Source organism: Ahaetulla prasina, chromosome 2, assembly GCF_028640845.1.
Source record: "Ahaetulla prasina isolate Xishuangbanna chromosome 2, ASM2864084v1, whole genome shotgun sequence".
In the NCBI taxonomy this organism is placed as follows: Eukaryota; Metazoa; Chordata; class Lepidosauria; order Squamata; family Colubridae; genus Ahaetulla; species Ahaetulla prasina.
The window spans coordinates 12,206,489-12,226,062 of record NC_080540.1 but is presented as its reverse complement, the minus strand read 5'-3'; the positions used below and the strand labels follow the sequence as shown (position 1 = coordinate 12,226,062).

The 19,574-nt window shown below is 46.1% G+C and overlaps 1 protein-coding gene across 1 annotated transcript in view; it reads left to right on the top strand.

Moving 5' to 3' along the window:
- The window catches only part of LOC131190370 (retinoic acid receptor RXR-beta-like), a 41,283-nt gene extending 22,721 nt beyond the window's left edge, over positions 1 to 18,562 (top strand). The window contains exon 3 of the mRNA XM_058167690.1: positions 18,369 to 18,562. Coding sequence (XP_058023673.1) covers positions 18,369 to 18,562 — 194 coding nt within the window. The remainder of the gene's footprint in view (positions 1 to 18,368) is intronic.
- The last annotated feature ends 1,012 nt before the right edge of the window (positions 18,563 to 19,574 follow it).

The following is a 19,574-nucleotide window of genomic DNA, read 5'->3' as shown; positions in this document are numbered from 1 at the left end:
ATTGGTGTAGACTTAGACTTACGCTAACTTTATTGTCACTTTAAACGTACACTAATCGGCATACAATAAAGTGAAATTTCGTTGCATACAGCTCTCAGAGGATCTTGTTGTGGTCCGCCAGCAGCCCGCGGAAATGGCAACGGAGTCGGACAGCGATGAGGCTGAGGTGGGGCCAGGGCCATCAAGGAGTGAGGTGTGGACTCCAGAGCCTCCAGAGACTGATAGTAGTGAGGCAGAGGAACAGGAGGAGCCTGTTCTTAATGCACGCATGAGAAGAGCTGCCAGAAGGCAAGAGCAGGTCAAGCAGAGAGGACAACTCGGGAATAGGGCCAAGAGATGATTGGCCCCTCCCATAAGGCTTAAAACAGACCAGCAACGGCATTTGGGCTTTGCCGGAAAACAGCGTTGGTAGATGCATCTTCTTCTTTGTCTACGTCTTGCATTGTATCTGTGACTTCTGAACGTTTGCCAAGAAAGGCCTTTGGCAGTTTGCCTAATTGGACCAAGGTTTGTGATAGGACTGAGGAATTTGTGTTGGGAGGAATTTGCTTTAATTTAGTTGAACTACACTGGGAATACTTACGGGACCGGGATACTTACGGGACCGTCTACTGCCAATGTCTATCTCCCAACGACCGGTGCGCTCTCACAGAGAGGGGCTCCTCAGGGTGCCGTCAGCCAAGCAATGTCGGCTGGCGGCCCCCAGGGGGAGGGCCTTCTCTGTGGGGGCTCCTACCCTATGGAACGAGCTTCCCCCTGGACTCCGACAAATACCTGACCTTAGGACCTTCCGCCGCGAACTTAAAACCTACTTATTTCATCTTGCTGGACTCGCTTAAATTTTATATTATTAAATTGATTTATGGGTTTTAAATTTTTTAGTAAATTTTAGGGGGAATATTTTTATCTATAAGTAGCCAAATTAAATAGGTTTTTTAAGGGTTGTTTTTAGTTTTGTACTTTCTGTATTTTATTTGTGGCTGTACACCGCCCTGAGTCCTTTGGGAAAAGGGCGGTCTATAAATAAAAATATTATTATTATTATTATTATTATTATTATTATTATTATTATTATTATTATTATTATTATTATTATAATGAAGTAATTCTCAGCTGTTCGAATAAAGTTTGTTTGTTTTTTCACTGACTGAGTTTCCTACTACCTACTTGGGCCTGGGTCACAACAGGTCTCCACCTCCAATATAGGTTACGTAAACACGACAAAAATATAAATAAATCAATAATCACTAAATATCTATGGAGCTTCTCCGTCATCCAGGTCAGGGTTCTCCCAAAGGTGCTTTTTTTCAGGAGGCAATTGGACTTTCTGGATTTTCGTTGAAGATGTTTCGCTTCTCATCCAAGAAGCTGCTTCTTCACTGATTCATTCTTCAGAGCTGAAGAAGCTTCTTGGATGAGAAGCAAAACATCTTCAAAGGAAAAAACCCAGTTGTCCCTTGAAAAAAAAAACAACCTTTGGGGCACACTTATGACCATTGCAGCATCCCAACGACCGCATGATTTACTTTTGGATACTTGACAACTGATTCATATTTATGACGGTGGCAGTGTCCGTCTGTCAACGGGGAAGATGTTACTAACTTAACAACTGCGGGGATTCACTTAACCAATGTGGCAAGTTGTAAAATGGGACAAAACCCGTTTAACAAATTTTCAGCTCGGACCTGAAGAAGCTTCTTGGATAAGAAGCAAAACGTCTTCAAAGAAAAAAAACAGAAAGTCCAGTTGTCGCTTGAAAAAGCATCTTTGGGACTTAGACTTAGTATAACTTCATTGTCACTTTAAATGTACCCTAATCCACATACATTAAAATCTGCATACAAAATGAATAAAGAAATAAATACAAAAATTATATACCTACCTACCTATATGACACAGAGAAACATAACATAACATAACAACAGAGTTGGAAGGGACCTTGGAGGCCTTCTAGTCCAACCCCCTGCCCAGGCAGGAAACCCTACACCATCTCAGTCAGATGGTTATCCAACATTTTCTTAAAAATTTCCAGCGTTGGAGCATTCACAACTTCAACACAGTCTTTATTCTGAATGTCATCCAGAAGGCTGTGAATTCAAATCTCTGCTCTTTCAGCACATTTTTCTAAGCCACGCCCTCTACCTGGGCCGTGGACCTGTTGGTTGATTCTGTTGCATTTTGTAGGTATTCAGGAAACCAGCAATCTAATGCTGGGCTGTAAAATGAGCTTGTTATGTTAATTCAGCCTCTCCCAACCAGGTGTCTTTACTTATGTGTAAGATTAGAACTCCCACAATCCCTCCCTCTTCTCTGCTGAGCATTAGAAGAATTGAGGGTTTCATTTCCCTTCCCATTGTATTATAAATCATGCTGTCACCCAGTTTAAAGCAACCTGATTGCATGAATTTAAATGAATTGGATTCCTTAAATGAAAATGTGTGCCTTCGCTGGCTTAGTTCCCGTGCTGTAGTGTTGTTCTGCCATAACCTGCTTTGCTACAACATACCGTATTTGTTGGATTATAAGACGCATCAAGATTTCGAAGAGGTAAGTAAGAAAAAAAAAAGGTTTTGCTCTCCCTGGCCCCCAGGAGCACTCTGGAGGCCTCTCAAATCCTCTGCACACCCTGTTTTTCGCAAAAATGGGCCCGTTTTTGCAAAAAACGGTGTGCGCAGAGGGTTTGGGAGGCCCACAGAGTGCTCCCGGGGACTAGGGGAGGGCAAAATTGCAAAAAAATGGCCTTTTTTTGCAAAAATGGAACGAGCGGAGCGGGGCTTCGGGAGGTCAAAAATGGCTGTATTCGGTGTATAATACGCATCAACATTTGCACCCTCTTTTGCGGGGCGGAAGCTGCTTCTTATGGAAGCTGAAAAATACGGTAGCTTATTCAAGAGGCAGTCCTCGATTTATATCCGTTCATTTAGTGACTCTTCAAAGTTACAATGACAGTGAAAAAAGTGACTAACAACCATTTTTCACAGTTAACAACGTTTTCAGCGTGTGATCAGAATCCAGACGCTTGGTAACGGGTTCATGTTTATGGCCGTTGCTTGTGTCCCAAAATCATCTGATCTCCTTTTGCGACCTTCTGACCAGCAAAGTCAATGGGGGAAGCCAGGTTCGTTTCGTAACCGCGTTACAAAATTATCCATTGCGGCGATTCGATTAACAACTCTAAGCAAGAAAGGTCATAAAACGGGGGCAAAACTCACTTAACGAAATGCCTCGCCTAACAAAATGCTGGGCTCAATTGCGGTCATAAGTTGAGGACCACCGGTTTTGCCCCGTTGTAAGCGGGTTGGCTGCAACGTAGCTTATTCGAGAGGTGGCGGCTTGGTTCGCACACCAAGCTTAAGTCCTGAACCCTGGTTTACAGTTTCTAATGACCGGATCCCCATCTTGTTAAATGAAAAACAAGCAAGCACGCCATACGGTGAGTTAATGAACCCAGCTGTTAATGTTAACATTTGCCAGTGGGCAATTTTGTGCGTCCTCTTCCAGGAAGTTATCGATCCTTTATGTCATGTTGGCTAGAGATGGGTGGCTGAAGTATAAAGCAGGCTCCCTCTTTTTTTCCGCCTTTCAGACAAATCTTAGAGAAAACATCAGTAATTCCTCCTTCCCCCCCATCTCCCCTCCCCCTCTCTCTTTAACCTCTCAGAAAGGATCTGCCGGGACAAGTTTTACTTACACAAGAGGGGATCAGTAAGCCGCCGATCCCTCCCCCTGCCTTGCCAGACAAGTCTGCCACATCAAGGGTACACAGTGACCTTCCTGTTGTGGTGAACTTCGGCAGCCTTTTTTGCAATCAAAGCGTCTTTGTCGACCTCCCCACGTCTCTCTGTCTCTCTTTCGCTATCTGATCGATTTGAGCCACTGTCATTTCTCTTTGCAGCTAAGCCCGTTTCGCAGGACTTCCATTTTTTATGCTTGCCTGAATGGGGTGGGGGTAGGGGTTAGGTGGGGACTTATTCTTTCCGGGCAAAGAATGAGACACGATATCCAGGGATGTGCCGAGGAGCAACCTCTCCTTGCCGGATGAAATATTTGTGGCCTTTTCTGCATGCTTAATCTTATCCTCACACTGTTTTGACTGGCACAAAGTCTGCCACTTTGAGGCTGCTAAGGAACTAGACTCACCCTGTATCTGTTTTGGTGACCTAAATTGATTGCATGAAAAGATGAGGCGTTAAAGACATTAGTTGGGAGGTTCATCTCTTGAATTGGCTACTTTATGGAATGGGAGAATTCACCATGTTTAATGAAAAGAAGGACTAGGGGAGACATGATAGCAGTGTTCCAATATCTCAGGGGCTGCCACAAAGAAGAAGGAGTCAAGCTATTCTCCAAAGCACCTGAGGGTAGAACAAGAAGCAATGGGTGGAAACTAATCAAGGAGAGAAGCAACTTAGAACTAAGGAGAAATTTCCTGACAGAACAATCAATAAGTGGAACAACTTGCCTGCAGAAGTTGTAAATGCTCCAACATTGGAAATTTTAAAGAAAATGTTGGATAACCATTTGTCTGAAATGGTGTAGGGTTTCCTCCCTGGGCAAGGGGTTGGACTAGAAGACCTCCAAGGTCCCTTCCAACTCTGTTATTATTATTATTACCACCACGGCCAACTCAATCAATCGGAATAGAGCTGGAGGGGACCTTGGAGGTCTTCTAGTCCAGCCCCCTGCTCAAGCAGGGGACCCTATACCATTTGAGACAAGTGGCTGTCCAGTCTCTTCTTAAGAACCTCTAGTGATGGAGCACCCACAGTTTCTGAAGGCAAAGCTGTTCCACTGGTTAATTGCCCTCACTGTTAGGAACTTGGCCAATTCGCCACGGGATAACTCGCCAGGATCAACTCGCCATGGGACCATTCAACAATTCAATTTAATTATTTAAAATAAATAAAAAAATTATTTCACTTTTTTGTCATCCACATTTCATTTTGTCCCTCCTTTGGCATCTTTTTTTTTAATGATTCTATTCCACCATTTTTTTCGATATTAATGTAACTCTTGTTCTGTGGCAAATTTTCCTGTGGTGAGTTGGCCACGGCGAGTTGTCCTAGACCCCTCTCAGGAAGGCTCATACAGAAAGGATAGAGATGCCAAATCCTGTCCAATGCAGAATGTAAGCCGTTCATATCTTAATCTCTGTTAAATTATCTAGTTTTCTACTGTTGCTCTCCAGTGTTTTGGTGATGGGACCCTGCTTTGGAGTGTCCAGCAGTGCCTGTTTCCTGTTGCTTTTGAGAGAAATATTTACACTTGAGGAAATAGTTGGAATGTTCTTGAAATGTGACTAGAGAGGGGTTTTATTTTTCCCTTGAGGCATTGAGTCAAAATTGTACTGACCTTTTTAAAAAATTCCAAAGTTCTTATTTTTAGGCTGCTCACTTTGTGCTTGGCGTTTTTTTGTTTTTTTTTTAAATTTTGTTTGTTAGTTTGCTAAGGCAGAGGTCCCCAACCCGCCCGGTCCATGGTCCGGCACCAGGTTGTGGCATGCCAGAAACTGGGCCACACAAAAAAGCAAAGCCCCATCCACAGGAAGCAGGCAGCCTATGAAACCAGGCCCCCTCCAGTCCGTGGAAAAACTTACCTTCATGGAACCAATCCCTGGTACCCAAACAGTTGGGGGCAGGGGTGGGATTCAGCCGGTTTGGACCAATTCGGGTGAATTGGAGGCTAATTTTACATCTGGTTTGCCAAACTGGTAGTTGCAAGGACTGGCTGGCCCTTCCCACCCCGCCCGGCCCCCTCCCAGGACTCTGCACGCGGCCCATTTTGGATGCCAGGTAAGTGCAGGGCCCACATGGAGGCTCTGGGAGGGCAGAAAACGGGCCTCCCGGAAATTCCAGAAGTCCAGAAATGCCCCATCACCACCATGGTGCAGGAGGCCAAGTAGCCCATGCTCACCCAGCAACTGGGCAGAGAACCGGTTGCTAAAATTTTTGAATCTCACCCATGGTTGGGGGCCACTGTGCTAAGGTGAAGCTTGGTGCAAACCGACACTAAAAAGAGAACATAACTTTAGACTTTCTTGAACTGGACAAACACATCACCAACGTGCAGGAGAGCACCAGAGAAAGGGGATTGGCAATCCACCTCCCACTTCAATTGTGTCACTGGCAGCATGTTGCGCTTGGAAAACAATTACTTATAATCCTGGTTGTGCCAGTGTGACATTCCTCAGCTCCTTGGCAGACAATCTGAAGTCTTGAGTTCTTCTCTCGGTCATCGGCTCGTGACTCCGTCTCTCATCTCGGTTTGACATGTCTTTTGTTGCTACAGTAGGGAGAAGCAACAATGGACACGAGCCAATTTCATCTCAGACGCTCTGTGTGGGTGCCAAGAGGCTACAGAGATTGGATTCACGCATCCCCGAGCCATTTCTCCCCCGCTCTCCTTTACTTCGTTTGACTAATCCAAAATTGTTTGGGTTCATTCATCCCTCAAATACGATGGACTGATCGGAATTTCTGGGTATGCCCAACATTCTTGGCAGAACAGAGTGCATTACGACTTAGCATAAATGGATTTTGTAGGATTGCCTATCAGGATTAGAGCCTTGTTCCTTTGCACAATTCTTCTAAAGTTGCCAATTGCTACCTTGGTTGTTAGGAATTGATTTAATTAGGAGGATAGTTAGTTATTAAATTTATATGCCACCCATCTTCCTGTCAAACAATTGTGGGTGGCTTCCAAAATCATAAAAGCAAAAATAACTGGGGCTGGGGAATTCTGGGGGTTGAAGTCTGCACCACTTCAAGCTGCCAAGGCTGAGATAACACTGCTTTAAAGCATGCCAGATTCTCCTTTTTCAACATTTAAAGAATTAAAAAACAGAAATAAGGAGCCTGGTAGATAGCAGGATAAATGTTTGCTGGCTGGTTGGTTGCTGGGGCTGCTGTTCTAAAGATTCAAGATTTTTTCATCTTGAATGAACCTAGCCAGCTATGGCATATTCTGTAAATCATGGCTAACTATATCATAACTTTGATAAGGTTCATAAATCACATAATCTCCCAGTACAACCAAGGAGTTTAGACAATTTTTATAGGTTCCTTGAGATCTGTAACAACAACCTGAAAAGTGGAAATAGAGGGTAAAACAATACTATTACAGAAGTTGTCAAAAAAGCCAACACAGTCCTAGGCTGTATTAACAGAGGGATAGAATCAAGATCATGTGAAGTGTTAGTACCACTTTATAATGCTTCTGTAAGGCTGCACTTGGAATGCTGTATCCAGCCACGATGTAAAAAAGATGTTGAGACTGTAGAAAAAGTTCAGAGAAGAGCAACAAAGATGATTAGGGGACTGGTGCAAAGGTGGTATTTGACCAGTTTGGGCGAACTGGTAGCGGAAATTTTGAGTAGTTTGGAGAACCGGCAAATACCACCTCTCACTGGCCCCACCCCTGCCTGCCCGCTCGCCCCCACTCACCCACTTGGCTCGCACCACCCCGATGTAGCACACTTTGTGGCTTCTTGCATTGACTACACAGTCTCTGTTCTGTGGCTTGCCTGCCTTCTGACACGGTGCCTGCGGCCCAGCTGAGCGGCCCGGATCTACCTGCCTGGGTAGTAAAGCCTGCGAGTTGTGCTAGACCCTCTCCCCACCGTCCCTGGCCCCCAGCATGCCTGGCTTGCTTCACCACCGTGCCTTCATGAAGGCCACGGTGCTCACGGTCTAGCAAGCTCCCCCCCCCACCCCAGCACCGTCCCCAGCCTCCAGCTTGCTTGTTTCGCCACCAAGTCTCCACGCGGGCTGTGGTGCTCATGGAGTGGCCTAGCAAGCTGCCCACCACCACCATCCCCAGCCTCCAGCTTGCCTGCCTTGCTTCTCTGCTGCGGCTGCATCCCATGCGGTCCCGGGAAGCTGCATGGCCACGTTGGCTGGGAGAACACCCTCTGCCCTGGTCAGGAAGCCGCATGGCCGCTCTGGCTGGGAGAACAAATTCCCCAAGGATTTTTTTTTTTTTCCTACCTGATTTTCAGCTCCTTCACGTTTTTTGCCATCATGTGCAGGTAAAGAAAAGTTTGTGGGTTAGGCTAAAAAAAAAAAAAATTCACTCAATCAATTCCAACTTCTCGCGAAAGAAAAAGATCTCGCAAAGTTGGAATTGGATTGAGTGGAAAAAAAAATTCAGTCCCACAAACTTTTCTTTCCCTGCATACAATGGCGAAAAATGTGACGGAACTGGCCCTCGCTGTTTCCCGCCGTTTCCCCCCATTTCCTGCTGTTTCCTGCTGGCCCGCGCTGTCCGGGAGGCAGGCTGCTGGCCCGCACCTTCCCGCTGGCCTGTGCTGTTTCCTGCTGGCCCGCACTGTTTCCTGCCGTTTCCTGCTTGCCTGCTCTGTCCAGAGTCAGGCTGCTGGCCCCCCGGCTTTTCCCGCCTGCCTCCGAATGCCGGCTGAATGCTCTCCTGCCAGGCCTCTTGCCGATGGCTTCCTGGCACTTCTTCTTCTTGTAGCACTGAGCTCCTTGGCTTTTGAAATCCAGTGCTGCTTTTCCAGCTACTGAGACCCAGCAACTAATCCAAGAGTGCTGGATTTCAGAAGCCAAGGAGCTCAGTGCTACAAGAAGAAGTGGTGCCAGGAAGCCATTGGTTGTTATCTCAGGGCATTGCTGGAGCTGAAGAGCTGTTGCTGGCCCAGGAAGACTCCGAGGACCTCGCTTCAACTGCCTCCTCCACAGGGGCTACCAGCTTGGCAAACTCTTACAACAGCCTGGCAGGTAGGGCGGTCACCCGGATTTTGGCCCCGGGGTGGGTGTGAAAGTGGGGTGGGGAGAATGGTGAGGAGGAAGGGAAGATTATTTCTTTTTAATAGATTAGAAAGTAATATGAGGGACTTTTGAGGAGAAAGCCCTGCACATTTGTGGTGTTGGAATGGATTATATGGCAACTCTTAGTGACCCTATAGATTTTAAGTGTTGGAATTAAGCTCTTGGAAACTTTTGGAAGTATTCACTTTTGGTGACTGAGAGCAAAACGTTTTAATGGCAGTACATTAGAATTAGCTTAGGGGCCTCTGCTGGCTCAGCAGACTAAGTCTGTCTGTTATTAACACAGCTGCTTGCAATTACTGCAAATTCAAGTCCCACCAGGCCCAAGGTTGACTCAGCCTTCCATCCTTTATAAGGTAGGTAAAATGAGGACCCAGATTGTTGGGGGCAATAAAAATTGACTTTGTATACAATATACAAATGGATGAAGACTATTGCTTAACATTGTGTAAGCCGCCCTGAGTCTTCGGAGAAGGGCGGGATATAAATTCAAATAATAATAATAAAAAAAAGCTTAGAATTGAAAACAACTATTTTTGGCAACAACGCTTTAGAAGGACCAGGGGAGACATGATAGCAGTGTTCCAATATCTCAGGGGCTGCCACAAAGAAGAGGGAGTCAAGCTATTCTCCCAAGCACCTGAGGGCAGGACAAGAAGCAGTGGGTGGAAACTAATCAAGGAGCGGACCAGCCTAGAATTAAGGCAAAATTTCCTGACAGTGAGAACAATTAATCAGTGGAACAAGTTGCCTCCAGATGTTGTGGGTGCTCCAACACTGGAAGTTTTGAAGAAGAGATTGGACAACCATTTGTCTGAAATGGTCTATGGTTTCTTGCCTGAGCAGGGGGTTGGACTAGAAGGCCTTCAAAGTCCCTTCCAAATCTGTTCTGTTCTCTTCTGTTCTAATTATTTCTTTCCCAATGTTATGACCTTATGAAGAGTGATTAATAGTGATGTGGATTTTCCTAAAAAAGAAAAAAAAATCATTGGAGGAAATGCAATATCATTGTTTTTCTGATATTAGTGGCATTTTGAGCTACCGTGTTTCCCCAAAAATGAGACCCTGTCTTATATTTTTTTGAATCCCAAAATAAGAGACGTTGTATTTTGGTGCGTGTGGAGCAAGATGTGGTTCCTCTTGCCGTCTTGCCTGATTTCCAGCTATCTCCCTAACCCTAACCAGAAGAAATGGCTAGGACTGGCTGTGCATGCATTTAAATATTTTCAGAGGAGAGCTTATTTTCAGGAAAACACGGTACCTCGCTGGTTGCTTGGCACTTTATCTACTCCACCTGTATTTCTATATTCTTCAAAATATTTTTAATTTTTTAAAAAAATGGGAAGCTGACTTGCCACAAAGCAAAACACCATCCTCCAGAAAAATCATTTATTTATTTATATTCCATCATTATTTGTATAAGTAATTTAAAGCAGCAAACATTCCAAGTATCCCTCCTCCTCCTCCTCCTATTTTCCCCACTACAGTCCTGTGAGGTAGGCTGGTCTGAGAAGGAATGACTGGTCTAAAATCAGTCAGTCAGTTGTTAACTCACTGAGCCATTTCTGAATTGTCCTGCAATGTGAAAAAGAGAACTATCTGTAGTCAGCGTTTTGTTTAGAAGTGCGTCCACCTGTCTTGAAAAAGCAGAAAAAATATAAGCGTAGGACTGTGTATTGCTATGGTGGACAGGGATGCATTTGCCTGCAATTCTTTAAACAAAATATGGCCTTTTCTGAGGAAGAAAGGCAGCTGCATAATCCCAGGGAAAAAAATGCAGCTGCCTTAAAGAATTGCAAACAGATGCAGCATTCCTTTCTCTGTGCTGTCCAAAATATGTATTTTTTGCATTTGAATCCAAAACGCAGTGGTACAATAAAAAAGGGCAAGTAAGAATACACAATTAAGAAATGTTATTTGAAATAGTTTGAAATTGTAAACTTATCTGTGGCAAGTCTTCCTAGCCACTGTTTTTCAAAAGCATTCACAACAATGCATCAGAATCCAAATATAGGGTTCCAACTTTTTGTTAGTTGCGAAGTCGTGTCTGACCCATGGCGACCCCATGGACAATGTTCCTCCAGGCTTCCTGTCCTCTATCATCCTCTGGAGTCCATTTAAGCTCACGTCAACTGCTTCAGTGACTCCATCCAGCCACCTCATTCTCTGTCGTCCCTTTCTTCTTTTGCCCTCAATCTTTCCCAGCATTAGGCTCTTCTCCAGTGAGTCCTTCTTTCTCGTTAGGTGGCCAAAGTATTTGAGTTTCATCTTCAGGATCTGGCCTTCTAAAGAGAAGTCAGGGGTTGATCTCCTCTAGGACTGACTTGTTTGTTTGCCTTGCAGTCCAAGGGACTCACAGGAGTCTTCTCCAGCACCAGAGTTCAAAGGCCTCAGTTCTTTGGTGCTCAGCCTTTCTTATGGTCCAACTTTAGATGATGTTTATGGCTGCTTATTTTGTTTCTACTACTAGTAAAGAAATGAGTGAGAAATCATCATTTTTATGATTATTCCTGAAGTGGTGTGTGTGTGTAAAAGGCAGCACTGATCACTGATCGTAACAGCACAAGGACAGGCACTAAGCACCAGATCCATAGAAGCAGGGATTTACCACACCAGATCCATAGAAGCAGGAATCTATTACTAGATTCCATGGACCACTGGTGGTCTGTGAGAAAATTTTGGTGGTCCGCAGAAAATATATTTGCATTTTTTATATTGCACTAAATACGATTTATCGTTTTAAAAAAATCATATTAGTGGTCCACGGGATTTAAAATTAGGAATTTAGTGGTCCCTGATGTCCAAAAGGTTGGTGACCCCTGCACTAGACAGAACCCAAGGGGTAGATCAGTGTCTCTCAGCTGAAAAATGTATGGACTTGAACTCCCAGAATTCTCCAGCCAGCCACCAAGGAGTTTCCACAGAAGATTGTGGAGAATAATAGAGCTAAGAATCTGTGGGAGTTCCGGAGCCAGAAGGACAGGCAGGCATTAGATAATCAACCAGACACTGTAGTAGTAGTAGACAGATTAATAGACAAAGGCCAGAAGAGCTCGAGAGGCCAGGCAATCGGGGCGAGGCAAGGCGCCTCTCAACGTGAGTGATGTCGAGTTGGTCAGGCCCACCCAGTCACATGACAACCCAGCCATGACACACAGTCACATGACCACACAGTCACATGACAACCCAGCCACGCCCACCAAGCCACGCCCACAGAACTGATAGTAAAAAAATTTGAATCCCACCACTGGACTGGAGTGAAGAACAGTTGCTGGAATTGGGTATGTCTAGTTTAATGAAAGAAGGTGGCTCAGGGGCTAGGACGTTGAGCTTGTCGATCGAAAGGTCAGCAGCTCAGCGGTTCGAATCCCTAGTGCTGCCGTGAAACGGGGTGAGTTCCCGTTACTTGTTCCAGCTTCTGCCAACCTAGCAGTTTCGAAAGCACGTAAAAATGCAAGTAGAAAAAAATAGGGACCACTTTTGGTGGGAAGGTAACAGCGTTCCGTGCGCCTTTGGCGTTGAGTCATGCCAGCCACATGACCACGGAGACGTCTTCGGACAGCGCTGGCTCTTCGGCTTTGAAACGGAGATGAGCACCGCCTCCTAGAGTCGGCAACGACTAGCACGTATGTGCGAGGGGAACCTTTATCTTTAGTTTAATGAAAAGAAGGACCAGGGGAGACATGATAGCAGTTGTTCCAGTATCTCAGGGGTTGCCACAAAGAAGAGGGAGTCAAGCTATTCTCCAAAGCATCTGAGGGCAGGACAAGAAGCAATGAATGGAAACTAATCAAGGAGAGAAGCAACCTAGAACTAAGGAGAAATTTCCTGACAGTGAGGACAATTAACCAGTGAAACAACTTGCCTTCAGAAGGTGTGGGTGCTCCAACACTGGAAATTTTTAAGAAGAGATTGGACAACCATTTGTCTGAAATGGTTTTCTGCCAGAGCAGGGGGTTGGACTAGAAGGCCTCCAAAGTCCCTTCCAACTCTGTTCTGTTCTCTTCTGTTCTAATTATTTCTTTCCCAATGTTATTTATGACCTTATGAAGAGTGATTAATAGTGATGTGGATTTTCCTAAAAAAGAAAAAAAAGTCATCGGAGGAAATGTGATATTTCTTGCCCATCTTCCATTGTTTTTCTGATATTAGTGGCGTTTTGAGCTATATTGCAGTTTAGTTCGATTATACTGGATTGTGTATTATGCATGGTTGTTAGCTGCTCAAAATACGTTGGGTTCAAAGTAGATGGTAAAAAGGAAGCAATAGTTCACAGTGTACAGGTAGTCCTCGACTTACAATGATAACGGAACCTGCCTCTTATGGTCATAAGTTGTGATGGTTATAAAATGGGTCATCCACCTGATCAACCTGATTTTATGACCATTTTTTCATGGCAATCGATAAAACAATTGCCAAAAACTAGAAGAAAAGGTTGGTTTTCAGCAAAAAATATAAAGAATAGTCAAGTGATCAGGGAACGCTGAAAACAATTATAAATGTGCGCCAGTTGCTGAATGGTTGAAGTGTGGTCACGTGATCGTGGGGTGGGGGCAGCCATTGGAATTGAGAATCATGTTGTAAGTATCTCTGGGGAGGTCTGTTGTAACTTCAAATTGTCACAAGTCAAGGATTATCAGTAAATGTTATGTCTAAATTTCTGGAAGATTTTTTTTCTCTCAGTGACGTGGGGCAGGCCAGTTGTACTACTGGAAAACCCTGACCACAACCCATGAGCCACAGAGAGTCCTCGACTTACAACGGTTTATTTAGCAACCGTTCAGTGGCATCGGAAAAAGTGACTTATGACAGTTTTTCACAGTTAACGACTGTTGCAGGCCCCCCCTTCCTGGTCACATGATCAAAATTCAGGCGCTTGGCAAGTGACTCCTATTTATGACAGTTTGCAATGTCCCAGGGTCACGTGATCACCTTTTGCGATCCTCAACAGGGAAGCCAGATTCACTTAACAGCCGTGTTAATCACTTAACAAGCGCAGTGATTCACTGAACCACTGTGGCAAGAAAAGTTGTAAAACGGAGCAAAATTCATTTAACAGCTGTCTCGCTTAGCAACAGAGATTTGGGGCTCAATCGTGGTTGTAAGTCAAGGACTACCTCTATTCTTGGCTAGGAGCTCAGGGACTGTTAGGCCCAACCGAAGAATGTTCGCGTGCCCACAGATATGGCTCTGTGTGCCACAGGTGGTACGCATGCCATAGGTTTGCTATTACGGTTCTAGGGAATAGCTGTCCTCGGGGCCGTGTTGTGTTTTGTCCCTGTTTAGAATGTGCTCGCTCTTCTTCCTGGGAAACCTTCACAGTATTCCATCACACTCCTTCCTCCTTCATAGTCACTTTCCATCCCAGGGTGTCATGAATCCGCCCCGGGATCCCTCTCCGGATGTGAATTCAGAGGAGGATGGTGAGTTTGAGTCGGGAAAGGAAAGTGTAGAGCCAAATGTTGGTCAGGATCAGGGCTCGGAGGATGCTAGCCAGATGGAGCAGCCTCAGTTAGGTCGATCAGATGAGTGACAGACTGAGGCTGAGGGAGATGAGCCACAGCCAGGAGGCTCCAGGCTAGTACCAGGCTGGCTCCAGGTTAGTACTGAGAGCAGCTGCAACCCCTTAACAATGAGGAGATAGACTGCACACCTCCTCCCAATCCAAGGATATGTAAAGCAGAGAGGAGACAGGCACAACGCAGGTCAGCTAGAATACTCGCAAGGAGGCAGTCTCGCCTCTCGTGAAGGGTTGCACCGATTTTGCCTACTTAACCCCGCCATGAGGACTTGAGTGTTGCAAGAGCAAAGTGCCCAATTCTGTGCCTTGTGTGGTCATGGTGTGTATCCTGGCCTGTTTGACTTGGGGTGTGCCCATTGGACTCGGCTACCCAGTGACTCCCTGTACTGAGCTTGGAATCCGACCTACTCAATGGGACTTATTGGGGGGGGGGCTTGAATAAACACCTATAGAACTCTTCCATGTGTATATGGGGAGTGGGGCAGCACACAGGGGTCCTGCACTTATGGAAATGCTACGATTTGCATGTAGAAAGCTTGCTTTCCACCTGGACATTTTTGCCTCCTGGGGCTAACGAGGTCCAGAATGGGACAACCTTCTGCTGCCAGCTCACCACTACCAAGTCGCCTCTGCCGACTCACAGTTGCCAAATCGCAGGACAGCACCATGTGGCTAAGTCACCCTGAGACAACTTACTGCAGGCTGCTGGAGGGAGAGGTTAGGCAGAGTGTAGAGCGCGTCGGGAAGGCAGCAGCTGTCAGGGGCTTCCCATTATCATACCCCTACCACTGCTGCTGCATCAGGCTCCGAGTGAAGAAGCAGCAGTGGTGGCAGTCGGAACAGGCAGTGGAAATGTGATGGCAACCAGGGGCTTCCCATTTTCACACAAGACAGACACACAGCACTGCTGTGTCAGGCTCCAAGCCTGGTGTGGCAGTTGCAAGCTTGGTGTGGTGATGGCGGCAGCTCCAAGCCAAGCATAGCGGTGGTAGTGCCAGGGGTATGAAAATAGGAATCCCCCAGCTGAGACTCCTCCCCACCACCTGCCCCAACACACTCTGCTGACCCGCTTACCTACCCGGCTCTCCCTCTAGCCGCCCACAGCAATTTGTCCCCATGGGATTTGGCTGTGTAGAGGTGTTCTGTGACGATTTGGCAGAGGTGACTTGGCGGTGAGCTGGTCAAGATGAGTTGTCCTAGATCCGTGATGGCGAACCTATGGTACGCATACCACAGAGGGCACATGGAGCCATATCTGTGGGCACGTGAACGTTGCCCTAGCTCAGCTCCAGCACGCATGCACGCGCTGGCCAGCTGATTTTCAGGCCTTCCAGGCCCACCGAAAGTCAGGAAAGGAGCCGTTTCTGGCCTGCAGAGGGGTGGGGAAGGCCATTTTTGCCCTCCTCAGACTCCTAAAAAGCCTCTGGAGCCTGGGGAGAGCGAAAAACTGGCCTTCCGGGCCCACTGGAAGTCAGAAAACTGGCTATTTCCAGCCTCTGGGGGCCGTTTTTGCCCTCCACAAGTTCCTGGGGAGAGTGAAAAATAGGCTTTCCGGGGCCACCTGAAGTCGGGAAACTTGCTGTTTCCGGCCTCTCGAGGGCCTCCAGGGGGTGGTGAAGGCCATTTTTGCCTTCCCCAGGCTCCTAGAAAGCCTCTGGAGCCTGGGGAGGGTGAAAAATGGGCCTACGAGGCCCACTGTGCCATCATGTTGCTCCCCCTGCTTTTGGCATGCGACAGCGAAAAGGTTAGCCATCACTGTCTTAGACCCAATGCGGTTCGCTGTTTCCAGAGTGGCCCCACGGGCCAGATCTAAGCACCCCATGGGCCGCATCTGGCCCACGGACCTTGAGTTTGACACCCCTGTTCTAAGGGGTTTTGGAGTAGAGGCTTGCAGGATTCCCGAATTGGTCCCTCAGACCGGTAAAGATTCAGGAATCCATTCTGTAAACAATCAGCTGCAAGCTTTTTTTGTTTATCGGTAAAACATCTGTCTTCCCACTGCACCACAGGAAGGCTGATCTAAAATTCAAAAGCTGTCCAGCCCTAATACGAAATGTCCACACGGAAAAATATTCGTTCCAGCTGGGAAATAGTTCTGATGCCGGGATTCTTGTACAGGGAGTCCTCGACTTATGACGACGATTGAGCCCCAGAATTTCTGGTATTAAAAGTGTTAAAGCGAGTTTTGCGATTTTATGTAACCATTTTACGACCTTTCTGGACACGGTTGTTAAATGAAGTACCCCAGTTGTTAAATTACTGATGAAGTTGTTAAGTGAAACTGGCTTCCCCATTGACTTTGTTTGTCGGATGGTTGCAAAAAGTGATCACGTGACCATGGGATATTGCAACCCTCATAAATATGAACCAATTCCCAAACATCTGAATTTTTATCCCTTGGCCATGGGGATGATGCAGTGGTCCCATGTGTGAAAAATGATCATTAGTCATTTTTTTTTCTGTGCTGTTATAACTTTGAATGGTCACTAAACAAACTGTTGTAAATCAAGGACTTTCCCACCCCGTTCAACTCAATGAATTCATCTAAAACAGGGGTCTCCAATCTTAGCAACTTTAAGACTTGTGGACTCCAACTCCCAGAGTTCCTCAGCCAGCAAACCAAAGCTGACTGAGGAACTCTGGGAGTTGGAGTCCACAAGTCTTAAAGTTGCCAAGGTTGGAGACCCCTGATCTAAAAGAATTCTGTAAAGAAAAAAATATTTCAAGAATATTCCAGTTCAGACAATTGCTAGTGGGCCTGTGAGAAGACCCTGTTACTTGTCATTCTGGACAGAGACAAGCCAGTGGTCCTGTCACAGAGGTCCTCTGTGGGGCGGAAGGTTCTAGAACAGAAATTGTGCTTATGATCTGCATGGGACAGCAGTGGGCCTCTTGGCATGGATTTAGATTCACGCATTGAAAAAGTCAATAATGGCAGAGAAAAAACAGATCAAAGGCGGTTTGATGTCTACCAAATGTTTTTAACTTTGGGGCCTTGACAACTGTCTGAGGGATTGTACTATTACGGGGCTTTCTTTTTTATAAAAACCCCTTTGAGCAAGACTGCTAGATTAATTCCTGGAAAAGCTGCAGCCATAGAATTGATAAGTGACCGGTTTCCTCCTGTCTAACCTCAAAAATGGAGTCTAATCTTGCATAGATTTAAGTTACTGGAAAATAAACTTTGGCTGAATGTCAAAGTAGGTCGGCGGTGAAGGTAGTTCCCTAGAGAATTGTGTTTCTCAACTTTGACAGCTTTAGGATGTGTGGACTTCAACTTCCAGAATTCCTCAGCCAGCATGCTGACTGAGGAATTCTGGGAACTGAAGTCCATACAAATTAAAAGTTGCTAAAGTTGAACAAAACTGCCCTGGAGCAAAGGGTTGTAACCGTAAGTGGCTCCTGAAAGCATTCAGTGAATCTCTATGGAGATTCTCAGTCATCCATTTTATGGATGTCCCAATGGGGCTTTCTTTCAAAAGGCAATTGGACTTTCTTGTTTTGCTTGAAGACGTTTCGCTTTTCATCCAAGAAGCTTCTTCAGTTCTGATGAAATGGTGGAAAACGGAAAGATTTATATTCCTGACCGTTAGTACTCTTTCTGAGAGTTGTCGAGGCCGCTTGGAGGTTTATCTGTGCCCTCAAGGTCACCTGAATCATGTAACCTTGCATTTTTCCTAGAAATCCGTTCATACCCAAGGAATATAAATCCACCATTCAGTCAAAACTGAAAAAGCTTCTTGGAAAAGAAGTGAAATGTCTTCAAGCAAAACAAGAAAGTCCAGTTGCCTTTCGAAAGAAAGCACCTTCGGGACATTCAGTAAATCCTTCAGTGGTCTCCCAGAAGTTGTTACAAGTTGAGGACTACTTTTATAGCTTTTTCAGTCAGGTGACCTCCAGATATATTAAGAGCTACAACTACCAGTTGTCTCCAGCCAACGCGGCCTCCCGGTACAAGCACAAGGTTAGGGGAATGAGTCAATGAAATTGTATACATTTACTCTTGGTTTCTAGGAAAATGTCAGAAGTAAACTCAGCTTCTTCCTGTTCTCTTTCTTCAGAGAAAATGGAGATCTCGCTGGGCCAGTGGCTCCTCATCCTCTTCCTGGTGGCCATCCCGCTTCTGTATGAATGGAGTGCCACCTTCAAGTATTTCTGTAAGATGGCTTTCTACAACAGCTACATCCTCTTCCTGGCTGTCATTGCCATCCCGATCTGTGCTGTCCGCGGGCGCAGCGTGGAGAATATGAAGTGAGTCTGTTTTAGGTGTGTGCTAGTGGGTGCGCTCCTCTTGGGCTAGGACAGTGATGGCTAACCCTTTTGCCATCGCTTGCCAAAAGCGGGGTTATGCTGGGGTTGCGTGCGTGTGCATGCGTACCACACTTATTTTGGCACGTGATGGCCCGGTAGGCCGTTTTTGCTCTCCCAGGCTCCAGAGCCTCTAGGAGCCTGGGAGGCGAAACCGCCTTCCCACCACCAACCTGACGCCTCCGGAGGCTGGAAATGGCCCATTTGCCAACTTCCAGTCCCACTGGAAGTTGCCAAACGAGCCGTTTCCGGCCTCCGGAGGGCCTCCAGGGGGGTGGGGAAGGCCATTTTCACCCCCTCCAGCCTCCGGAGGCTCCGGAGCCTGGGGAGAGCAAAAAACAGGCCTTCCCCACCACCTCAGGTCCTCCGGGTGTTTCTCTACTTCCAGGTGGCCCAGAAGACCTGAAAATCAGCTGGCGCGCCAGAGTTTAGCTCACGTGCTCCACCAATATGGCTCCGCGTGCCACCTGTGGCATGCATGCCATAGGTTCGCTATCACAGGGCTAGGAAAAAGCCTTCATCAGACTTAGGCCTATATCTGATCACAGCTGCTTAGATAACAGGGTTGCCCTTACTGTGTATCCATCTTTCTGCTGTATTGGATTACAGCATCCATCTTCAGCTAACATAGCTGGTGTAAAATGGGAAATGTAGTTTAACTCCTCCCTCATCCTGTGGGAAAACGGGGGATTGCCCATAACTTTGAATATGTGGACTTCAACTTCAGAATTCCTCAGCCAGCATGCTGACTGAGGAATTCTGGGAACTGAAGTCCATACAAATTAAAAGTTGCTAAAGTTGAACAAAACTGCCCTGGAGCAAAGGGTTGTAACCGTAAGTGGCTCCTGAAAGCATTCAGTGAATCTCTATGGAGATTCTCAGTCATCCATTTTATGGATGTCCCAATGGGGCTTTCTTTCAAAAGGCAATTGGACTTTCTTGTTTTGCTTGAAGACGTT